At 48.8% G+C, this 12337-nt stretch overlaps 1 protein-coding gene across 1 annotated transcript in view; it reads left to right on the plus strand.

Annotated features, from left to right (window-relative positions):
• LOC133353339 (sodium-dependent lysophosphatidylcholine symporter 1-like) overlaps positions 1-12337 on the plus strand; it is a 59788-nt gene that overhangs the window by 4373 nt on the left and 43078 nt on the right. Inside the window, exons 2-3 of the mRNA XM_061569488.1 lie at positions 1568-1693; positions 6422-6546. Coding sequence (XP_061425472.1) covers positions 1568-1693; positions 6422-6546 — 251 coding nt within the window. The remainder of the gene's footprint in view (positions 1-1567; positions 1694-6421; positions 6547-12337) is intronic.

Genomic DNA, 12337 nt, shown 5'->3' on the forward strand with positions numbered 1-12337 from the left:
ACGTACAGGACGCGACGTAGGAAAGTGTCCGCTCCAACGACGCTGGAAACACGTTGGGGTGAGCGGGGGGGGGGGCTACCTAGAGACGAGGGGCAAGCGCTGCATGAACTCAATGTCAAACAGCTGATCAGAGTAAACTAAACTACTAAACTTTATATATTGTTGATTTTACCTATTTAGCTGTATTTCAGAGCGACCTGGCTATCAGAAATGATGGCTCAACGGGGAGTGGCTTTGTCGAGTTGAAATATCTAGCAGCCAAATACGCGCGTTGATTCTAAATATGGAGGGCAAAAATTGGAGGACCCGAAAAAAAAATCAACGCGACCACGGCCAGAACACGCAAACTCTAAATATACAACGGGCGCTGGGATCAAACCCACGACCTCCTGTATATCAGGCAAGTGACTTAACATCTCCGCTCGGTCGAGCGGTGGGCGGATTGGGGGGGAAGGGGTGGTCACAACATTTCCAACTTTTTAAATAGGGCTCCCTACGTTAATATCAAATGTATTCGTTTAAAAGCCACGTATTCATTCTTTTTCTGGAAAAACTTCACCAAAACACATTCACGGGCCGTCGCACGCACCCGCCGAGCACCCACCGTGACTTTGGGCTCGGTTAGCACGTGGGTGTGGAACAGGCTGTACAGAGATCATGGTATATAAGGTGCTGTGGGGGCGGGGACTCTGATTGCTTAACTAAACACGGTCGAGCCTGGTGAACTACGTTACCAGCTGACACTGAACATCGACTCGCCCGTGCTGGACATCTGTGCAAAAGAGCTTCATAGCTCATCGGATTCCTCCAGTATAAATGGGGAAAAAACTATTGTTGCTTCACTGACCACATGTAAAAAATTTGATATGATGTATATGAATTCACCAAGAAGAAATAATAATTCAATTATTCACCCACGTGATTTTCATGTTACATGCCGAATCCCAACTTGGCGTGTGAAACACACATTTTCAGGATCAAGCACACTCAGACCATATTTAGATACATTCCAAAGCATAAACACAAAAAAGCCCAACTTGAATGCACGTGATCTTTTATGTTTTCACAAAGTAGCAATTCGTGAGCTTCACAGCAGCGGTAACTGTTGAGCGTGGAGCAGGAGCTGGGATTGCACTTGGCCCCATTGGCTAGGCTGCCCCCTGGCTAGGCTTCCCACTGGCTAGGCTGCCCACTGGCTGGGCTGCCCCCTGGCTGGGCTGCCCCCTGGCTGGGCTGCCCCCTGATTGGGCTGCCCCCTGGCTGGGCTGCCCCCTGGCTAGACTGCCCACTGGCTAGACTAGCCCAAGAGCCGGTACCGGGCGACAAGATGTGAAGGGGGGGGGGGGGTAACTCATTTAATTTCTTGCACCACAGCCGCATGCCAACCACGCTATGCCCAACGTTTAACAACTGGTTGATATGACGTTTGTCGGACGTGTACGTCTGTCATCGTGCGTGCCACCCTGTCAATAATGTTTTTTGACGCTCACAAGCAGTAATCCGCGTGTGTTTGTGTGTGTCCGTCTGTGTCTGTGTGTGTGCGTGCTCGCTAATGCCAATGTCGCAGGAGCCCAAGAGCACCAAGCTGTCTGTGATGAGCAAGATTTGTTTCGGGATTGGTGGCGCCCCTTACCAGATGACCGGCAGCGCCATCGGATTTTTCTTTCAAATATTCCTTCTTGACGTGGCGCAGGTAACGGAGCACGCACGGCGCGGTTCGGACGCACACACTTGCACACACTTACGCACACGTGCACACACATACAGACACGCACACACTTGCACACACGTGCGCACGTACGCGCACGCGCACGCACTGACAAATGCAAAAATCTCCTGTGTAGCCACAACAGGCTGTTTGGGGCAAGTGCTGTTAGCGAAACACCATCTCGCGCGCGCGCATGCGCAGACACGCACGGCAGAGCTACCAATAATGCACAACAGGCACGCCGTTAAATGCTCATTAATGGAGTTGGTCAAACATCCCGATGTAGGATCGCAGAGCTTGGGCGATCGTTGGCGTCGCGGTTCTGGCCGCCTTCCCTCTTCGTCTGCGGTTTCCCGCGCCCCATTGCGACAATATGTCGGCGTCACAAATTGTACGGGTTCCGATCTGCGATTTGCTTGAGCGAGGAATTACACAAATATCACATTGTGTTATTGATGTAAAAAAAGAAGAAGTGGCTTTACCACCTTTCTGGCAGTAATGGAGGAGGTGTTGAGATGCTCCAATGCCAAATGGACACCTATCACAACAAGGCATAGATTCTGCATCAATCACACATGCCTGTGGTAAAGCATGCAAACTAACGTGCTTCGGTAATGTACTCGTTGTCCTTGAAGCTGATTGGCCCACACCAGGTCTGTATTTGGTGTGTGAACATCTTCAGAGCGTCGTGTCTTACTATCAGACATTGGACATCTTGATTATTATTAATATCAATCCTCCATTCTGTGGTCTTAACCTTGCCGGAAAATCGCAGAGCTGTAACCAGAAGCGTACTTCCGGATCGACATTCGGGACAATGCTGAAAAGGATGTGACTCAGGAATGATGCAGGGATTTGCGTAGGTGTGGGCTTATCCGTATCTGCGGGTAGAGCTGTCTCCACACTCAGGGGGACGATAGAAATGGAGAGAGGAGGAGAGCGAGACTAATACAAAGACAAATATCCCCCGTATAGCCTTACAGACTGTTGGGGCATGTGCTGTTAGCGAGCACCTATGAAGGCCGGCACTGCACACGAGAGGGAGGGTGGCAAGCACCACGCCCGGCAGCCTTTGTCTCCCTAGTGGCGATGTTTACACACCGCACCAAGTAATTTTTTTAAGGCTGAGTCTACCTAGGGGAGGCCCAGGACCGGTTCTGATAATCGTCACCGGTGTGGGCCTTGAGCAGGAATCGAACTCGGCTCGCTGGGTTCGTAGCCGTAGCACGCTAACTGCTCCACGACCGCTCCCCCCATGCACACACACACAGATAAGGACAGAGATGGTTAGGCCTGTAGAGAGATAGCCAGAGGTGAAGAGTGAATCACAAAGAGAAGTGGAGAAAGTCATGGGAGCATTCTTATGCACTCATTAACACCCTAACCTTTGAAAAAGAGCTTTATCGCTCATCGGATTCCTCCGATACCGATACAAATACATATTCAGATTGCGACACCCACAAACAAGACAGCATCACCCCTATATAAAGCTTTCGTGACTGCAGGGATTCATATTCTTGGTTCTTTCGGTAAAGTCACGTAGAAGGTAAAGATTTTTTAAATAATTTTATTATTTCTCTTATACGTGACTTTACCGGAAAGAACCAAGAATATATCGCCCCGATACCCCAGTTTTCCCCCCACTGGCTCTCAAATCAATCCTGGATAAATTTCAAGATCGCACTTGCCCTCTTCAAGATCCTCCAAGATCTACTTCCCTCCACGCACTCTCCTACCTCTCTCCTCTCGTCTCACTCTGCTAACCGTTTGTGAACCCTCCATTCCAGCAACCAAGACGTCCTGTTGTCGAAGCATCCCCCCCTCCCCCTGTTCAATATTTGCACTGTAGGAGGTCACTCATTCTTTTCTGATTCACACCCCCACCTCTCCCCTCCTAGTCTCTAACTGCCTCTACAGCCATCCGTGCAGTCGACTGCCTGCCCCTGTTGTGAAGTCCACGCTCCAATACCTTTTTTTCTTTCTTTCAACCATGACTGGACTGGCTCGTTCTACAAATAATGATGGCCACTATCTTCGCCATTAAGATCCAGTGGGTGTAGATGCTATATACACACACACACACGCATCCACATTGTATCATATTGAATTGAGAGAAACGTGGACAGGGAAGGAGAAAGACTCAGGTTTACACGCTCTTATCTGTCTTAGACACAGCAACAGACACAGAGAACAACACCGAGAGAAACAGACACGGATAGAGACATGAAGAGATGCATGGGCATTTAGAGAGACGCAATGCAATTCTGTGTCTGTCTCAGACACACTCAAATAGACACAGAGAACAGCACAGAGAGACACAGACGCGGAGAAGGATACATTTAGAGACATTTACAGAGAGAATGCAATACAGTACTGTGTCTGTCTCGGAGACACACGGACAAGAAGGAAGACTTGGAGATAGAGGCCAGAGAATGGATGGAGGGGGGGACAGACACAGAGAGAGACACTCAGAACGTAGAGAGGGTGAGGCATGAGGGCGATGGAGAATGTTAGTGACTCTGTGTACTTTTCCTCCGTAAAACAAGTTACAACCAGCGGCACGTTGAAACACATCAACAGCAGCGACACCAGGGCAGCGTGGCCTGATTCCTCCGCTGAGTTTACATCTGCACTGGCTGATGTGAAGCCAAGCCTGCGAGGCATCGTGCCCAGGCGACGTTGCCACCTGAACAAACATTCAGATTCTGAATCTGAAAGTTCACGAGCAACAGACCCCATTAATATTCACGAAGTCTTGCTCATGCCCCCTCTGCTTGGCACTCCTATCGTGTTTTTTTTCCACGATTTGTCCTTGTTAGCTTTCTGACCCGCGCCTGGTGGACATCCGTGAAAAAATAACTTTATAGCTCATCGGTATCCTCCAGTGTAAATCAAGATTCTGACTCTCTATCAGCCAAGGCAGTTGTAATTATGACACGTGGTATTTTTTTTGGGGGGAGCGGGCTTGATATAAATAATTATTATTTACAGCCTTTTGCCAATTCACTGCTGGGTGAAGTCCTCGGTCATGGGTTTTTTTTTACCATACTTCACCATGCCGGTGGGCGTGTGGGGTTGGGGAAAGTGGTGGGCAGTAGTGGGGGGGGGGGGGGGGGCGTTGTGGGAGATCTGGGGCTGGGTTCAGATGTCACTCACACCACTGTTGTCCGACACTTCACGTGGCCTTGAGGTGCACGTAGCCTGGCACAAGCGACGTGGCGATGTCACCGCGGGCTTTGTTGTTACAGGCTGCGGATGAAGCTCAGGTCGCTGGGTGCATAATGTGACGAAAATAGTCGTTTAAGAAACGCAAAATAAATGCTGTCCGGTCACACTGCGTTCATTAAATACACGTTAAGGTCTCCCTTGAAGTGGTTGAACTCAAGGTCTTGGTTCACTGCGCCACCGCTCCATGCCCCGGAGGTTTATCGGTGACGCTTGATGTACGTAAAAAAAAAATCACAAATATCCAGCCGCAACCCCACCACCTGCCAACCCAAAGATTTATACCTGTGAAGATTTTTGCCACTTTTAAAGTTCATCTCAGCAGAACTGCATTTGTGGTTACATTTCCACATTTGATGTTCCAAATACACTTATTTAAACAATTTGTATATATTTCTGGTCAATTTCAGTTTATTAGGCTAAAGTTACACAGCGTCGAATATATTACGCGTAGCCGATGCAAATAAAAATTCTGATGTGAATTTTAACAATGAGTAACGCACCCTGGAGCTAATTAGAATGCACAAGACGCACAAACCGAGGTGGGGGAACCATAAGATACTAAGATTACGAAGGAGACTTCGTTTCTTGGCGCTACGGTGGCGAGATGTTAACTACCTCGCCTGGTATACAGGAGGTCATGCGTTCGCTCCCGACTATGATGCCAGCTGTATATTTGGAGTTTGCATGTTCTCCCTGTGGTCATTTGGATTTTTCTCCAGGTCCTCTTGTTTTTCCCTCCACATTTAGAGACATGCGTTTAGAATATTTGGCTGCTATACATTTCCACACGTGATAAGCCACTTCGTTGAGCTTTCATTTGTGGCTAGGTCGCTTCTGAAAAAGAGCTATACAGCTCAGTGGGCCTTACCTGGTAAAAAAATAATTAATTGTTTGGTTATTTGTTAAACCAGGTGAGAACTAAAGTGAGCATGATTAGTCTCATTTTCAAGCGTGACTTGGGGGCATCAGTCTGCCAGTAGGGGGGCGATGGCTGCTTCTGCTGCTGCTGTGTGATCCCAATAGAGTAAAGTGCGGTGGAAGTTTCCAATTTTCTGGCAAATTCTAACCCTGACACGTAATGGCCGACCATTGCTATCGACTTTAGGGGAATCCTTAAGGTTCGCTGTGAGTGAAGCGGACGGCGAGTAGTATTATTATAATTACCACTACGGTCAATACGATGCACTGTTGCAGTATTGACCAGGGCGGTCTCTGGATTTGAACCACGAAGCCCCACAACAACGAATGGCAACACCGCCGGACCGAATTGTGCCAGCCGCTGAACTACCACTCTCCATATACATACTGATACGCGCACACACGCAGAGCTCATGTGACCAAGTCCCATTCTTGTAGACTCGCACGCACATGTACGCACGTAGACGCACACTCCAGACGTCACGTGACACGGTGCCGTCACACGTCTAGCACTTGTCTAAACGTCGCCGTGCGTGTGTGTACACGCGTGTGCGTGCGTCACTCCAGCTGAAGCCGTTCTACGCGTCCGTGATTCTGTTCGCGGGGAGAGCGTGGGACGCGCTCACGGACCCCGCCGTGGGCTACTTTGTGAGCAGGAGCCGAAGGACTCGCTACGGAACGCTTCTGCCATGGTGAGCCCAAAACAACTCTCTCTGTCTCTCTCTCCGTGCGTGCATCTCATCACAGCGGTATCCATCAACCTCCAGGCCACCCTCTCCTTTCTTTTCCTTCTCTCTCTCTCTCTCTTCCGTCACTTGCCTTTCCGTTGCCTCTAGTTTTTCAGAGCTCACAGCAGAGGGCATCTATAGCATAGCATGGCGTGATGTTAACTACCTCACCTGGTATGCAGGAGATCGGTGGTTCTACCCTGACCCTGATGCCTGGATATTTGGAGTTTGCATGTTCTCCCCGTGGTTGCGTGGATTTTTTTTCTTCGGATCCTCTGGTTTTTCTCTCGACATTTAGCAACGTGCATTTAGATAATGTTGCTGCTATATATGTCAACGTGATAAGCCACTTTGTTGAGCTATCATTTGTGGTCAGGATTATTTTGATTAATAATAATCCTTGGGCTTTACCTGCTAAGATAAAACAAATATTTTGACTTAACTTTCGTGAATGCAGGAATTAATATTGATATATCTACGTGATTTTACCGAAAGAACCAAAGAATATATTTAAAAAACATAGTTTTATTCTATATTTGTTTACCTTTCCTATACTTTGCACTCCTCTCGTGTTTTTGTATTGTCTGTTGTTGTAATGGACACCTCGAAAAATAGCTTCATAGCTCATCGGATTCCTCTAGTATGAATAAATATTGTGATTTTGATCTACTTTGCCACACAAATGGGTCAGGGAGTTTCACTAACCCTTGCCTCTTAGAGTCCCAGGTCACAGATTACCGTCACCACGCCCATCAATGCCCACTGCCCAACATCCCCTGTATGTACGTATGTTGAACTTCTTTCACACCGTGCATAGCCGACGGTGTCAATCGGAGGTGCCCGGGAAGATTTAACGCGAGCTCAAATGAAAGTTCATCCCGGTTGCGTTGATAATTGTGCCCTTCTGGTTCTGTTGACTGCCCTCGATGTTATTGTTGTTTAAAAAGTAGATAGTATAAACTATATATGTGCGCGCGTGTGCGTGTGTCTGGGTGAAGTTGCAGCTCATCGGTTAGCGCACTGTGTGATCATCGCCAGGGCGATTACGGTAACTTCGCCAACACCTCTGTAACTAAGCCCCTCGTTCGAATTGCAAAAATGTCACCGGGAGAGACAAACGAGGCTGGGTTTACTGAATTACGCGGGCACTAGGATCGCTGCCAAGTGTGTTCAGGTCTTTTTCTCTCTGCTTCTCTAAGCCAGAGGAGCGATTGTGTTGCCCTGTGTGTTGCAATTCAATACGTAAAATGCTACTGGGTGAGCACCCGCATTAATTAAACGTCCAATTACCGCATCAGCAATCGGTTTGCATTAAAAAAAATACGTATTTCTGTACAATGCATGGCGTATAGGGTGCAGCGATTAGCACGCCACGCTATGAACCAAGCAGCTCGAGTTCAATTGCCAGCCGCCGTCTGTTTCGAGTGACCTGGGCGAGTCCCCTTCACTCACCCACACTGACCAGCGTGGTGAAGAGTGGTCAAGTAATCCTCACGATCAGTGTAGCATGGGAAGGCTTTCAACCGCGACTGGATTGATGAATGGTTTAACAATTTGAACGTAATTCGTGTATTTAAAAAAAGATATACGTTGACCAACAATTTTCATTAGTACTTGTGTGAAGTCGTCACGTGTTCTAACATGCCCCGCTCTTTATTTCTGCCGCTATTGTCTGATGCACAATTGTATTATTGCTAAAGAGCGCCTTGGAATATCTTGTAGGTTAATAATACGGCCCTATTTAGATCTGTACAAAGGTAAGGAGGACACGGTGACGATGATACTTTACCCACGCCACTCGGTGCGGGTTGGTTAAGCGAGCGGGACCCAGGACTGGTTCGGATTTAGCTCGCCGCTGACGGTGATCGTGACGAGAAATTGAACTCTGGTTACCGGCTTCAAAGCAAGGCGTGCTGAACGATGCAGCAATACTCCACCCCGGTTAATCGCGTTCCTGAGCCATTTTAAACTTGTTAAAGCGTAATGGTAATTAAAAAAGATTATATAAATAATGTGTTTCAAATCACGTTTCAGAACCGGAATTTCGTTTGCGTTTTGCCGTGCTGCGTGTCAAGTCAGGTCTGTCTGAGAAAAAAAATCAGCTCTCCTTATTGCGTCATAAAACAGAGGCCAACCTTGTCTGGTGTGGCAAAGAGGTGGCGGTTCTGTGAGATCTACTTCCACGGGCCAGTCTCGAACGTGGGGCGATGGACTCGCTCAGCTAGATTTGGTGATCCCGTGACATGATGACGTCCGTAACACAACATTAGCATGCGATTGGGGAAAACTAAAAAAAATATATATATATTTTTTAAACGTGAATGCACAATTGCCGCATTGAGGCGATCTATGCGAGAGGGACGCTCGCAACAATTTCGGTGCCATTTGTGTTCTGTGGAGGGCATGGGGCCCGGGAGGTGGGGGATGAGGGGGGGAATCGTTTGCAACTGAGATGAATGGAGCACCTCTGGTCTGGTTGTGTGGAGAGTCTGGCTGCTGGTCGAGAGGTGTGGCTTGGCAGCTGTGATTGGATCCAGCTGGGGTGGTGTGATGCCGTGTGGTGCGCGTGCGCATTCGTGAGTGCGTGCGTGCACCGGCGAGCCACGACGATGATGATGCACGGATGCATGCGATGGTCTCGCCATTGCGAAGACGAATCATGACTCACAGTCGACACTGAGGATGTACACGGGGCGATAAAAAAATAATCATCGCCGTAACCTAAAATGTAAACGCGAAATGCCGATCACTCGGTCTGTCAGGAAGCGAATAGCAAATGTCAATTCCCATTTTCCAGCACAGACATATATACGTAAGGTAGTCTGTCAATTCTGTGTGTGTGTAGCGGTTACCATGCTGTGCTACGAACCCGGCGACCCGAGTTCGATTCCCGCTCATGGCCAACACCGGTGACGATTATCTGAACCGGTCTTGGGCCTCCCCTAGGTCGACTCAGCCTCAAATGAGTACCTGGTGCGGTTTGTAAGCATCGCTACTGGGGAGACAAAGGCGGCCGGATGTGGTGCTGACAAACCATCCCCTCGTGTGCCATGTCGGCCTTCATAGGTGCTCTATTAAGACTATACGGGGGATCTTTGTCTTTTGTTGTGGGTTTTGCCTTCGATTGAAGATAACCTCAAAGTGCCGGCCAAGCGCAGAGGTGAGCCTGGCAAAATATGCGTGTTTCCATACAAAGGTAGATTTTATCAAAAGGTTCCTTGAATAGAATGATAAATAATCGAATTATAACAACATTACATTTACGATTAATGCAATGAACAAACGCAAATTAATCGAGCGCAGAGATGGCAATCGGTGCTGAAAATGGGCACATTTGAAATGTTCCAAATGGAGTTAAAAAAAGGGACAACATTGAATGTGCAGAGCCCCACGCTAATGTTAGCTATTATCCACCCGCAGAGCCTCCTATTTATCGACACGTCAATCGAAACATCAAATGCCAAAGCCTTCGCGAACATTTCAGAAAAAGCCTTTCGGTAGGCCAATAAAAAAAACAAGGGCTTTGCCGATTATTTTATTCCGTGAAGAGTACCACAGCTGTTGCCCGGCTAAGAGAACGATTCTACGCGGTAGGGGAATCATTATGGGGCAAAGACGCTCGGTTGACAATTGCCCATCGTGACACGTTACACAACTGAACGGAGATTTGTCATGATGCAAATGAACCTGTGGAAAACGAGCCAAAACCTTCGTTATCATCGTCATGAGCCTTTTTCGAGAAGATTGTTAAATTAATATTGTGTAGATGAATGTAAATAATTCCAATATCATATTTACTTGCCCAGGAAAGCCTCGCTTTTGTCGGAATGGTCCCTGCTACATTGGGTATTGTTTGCCTAATATCCATGAATGAGTGGCACGTGAGAGGGAAACACGAGTACGTGGAGAAAGTCCATACAAATTGAGGGGATACCACTAAAAGCACCGCACAGATGGATTCAACAATTAAACCGCTGTACCCACACATCGAGCTCGCTTCGCAAATGGGTCGGGGAGTTTCATAAATCTCTGCGTCGTCATCCACTGACCCTCGCCTCTTGGAGGGGTCCCGGGTCACAGGTGCCTGACAACGTGTACATTAATGCCCCAACGTCTGGTGAGCGCAAGACCGTAAATCCTGAGTGCTTATTTTCAATCGGCAGGGAATACGCCTGCGTGTGTCACTTTTATCTTGATTTGAAGCTTTCGTGACTGCAGGAATCCATACTCTATGGTTCTTTCGGTAAAGTCACGTAGTTGGGAATAAAATAAAATAAAACAAATCACGACGTTTCGATCGCCTGATGACGACCTCTTGTGTTGCAATCGAAACGTCGTGTTTTATTTTATTTCTAACTGCGTGGCTTTACCGAAAGAACCAAAGAGTATATCACTTTTATCTTAACGGATTTTATAAAGCGACTTAACCGAAGCGCTTTACAAAGAATAAACAACGGTACAACAACAACAACGGTACTACAACAACAACAACGGCACTACGACAACGTGTGTGAATGTAATGGCGGAGATGTGGTGAATTAAATAGATGAGAGGAAGCAGTGGGGGCAGATCTGTGATGATGCGGGAATTCGATGCAAGCGAAAATGATGACAGATGATGATGATGGTGAATGGATTGAATGAATTTGGGTTAATAATGAGTGATAGCTGTATGTGAAGAGGGAACGGTGATGGACGTGGTTATGAGGGGGAGATTAAGGGGGTCGTGGGGTGAGCCGGGGAACAAGAATTGAGTGAGCGGAGATGACCGCTTAATGTGGAGGGGGAAGTTTGTTCCAGTGAAGGGGGGGGGGGGGGGCGAGAAGAGAGAGGGAGCGAAAGCGTGGATCGAGTACAAGGAGAAGGAGGAATTGAGAGCTCCCGGTATTTGTCCGCGTCGAAGCGTGGCAGGCCGGGGGGGGGGGCTCTCAAAAAGCACGGGGTGGGGGGGTGCCCACGGCAGTTGTCCCCCGATTCGCCCCGTAACCCTAGGGGGGATGGCTCTGGGGAAGGAGAGCAGAGTTCATGTAGTCAAGCACTGCCTGGGGTGGGGGTGGTGGGTGGGGGGCCCCGGGGGTTGGTGGCACCACACTCAACATGTGCAGCCCCAGGGAACGGGGGGGGGGGGGGGGTCGTAGGACCCGCGGCCCCGTAGCCGCATGCGGCTGCTTGATGGCCGCTTCGTGCCGCTGTTTATTGAGGGCCGCCGTCTCGTGCTCGCGTTTCATTGCGGCTCCGTGAAATATTGGAGTTTCATTCTTTTTATTTTTACTACTACCGAATTCTCGTTAGCTCGGTTGCCGGACCAACCCTCCCTGGTGTCGCGAAATAGTTGGCGGCAGTGGCGGCTGGTGGCTCAGCATGTTTGTGGGGTGGTGACGGCTCCTCAGTGGGGGTGTGGGAGGACGAAGATGACACCTTGGCCTTGTCACGGGCGCCAAAATGTCTAGCGACGGCTGTGATGCCCACGCATAGAAGAGGGGGGGGGAGATAGCTCTCAATATCCACACGGATAGATTCAATAACGTATCGCGGTGCTTGCCACTGCCGCCTGGATATCCCGCAGGCCACACCGCTGCACGTGCACCTCGCCAGGGTAAATCCACGACTGGACTGGACATAGTTCACAGCGAGGTGGTCCTGGCTGCTGTTTCACCATATTTCACCACTTTGGCCAGTCCTGGCCGTTGAGGTTGAGGGCCCGGTTTTCACGCGCAAACTCGCGTTTGCCACGGCTGGGAATCAAACTCGGGTCA

Source organism: Lethenteron reissneri, chromosome 43 (genome assembly GCF_015708825.2).
Source record: "Lethenteron reissneri isolate LAM-NWPU_2019-01 chromosome 43, ASM1570882v1, whole genome shotgun sequence".
Taxonomy (NCBI): Eukaryota; Metazoa; Chordata; class Hyperoartia; order Petromyzontiformes; family Petromyzontidae; genus Lethenteron; species Lethenteron reissneri.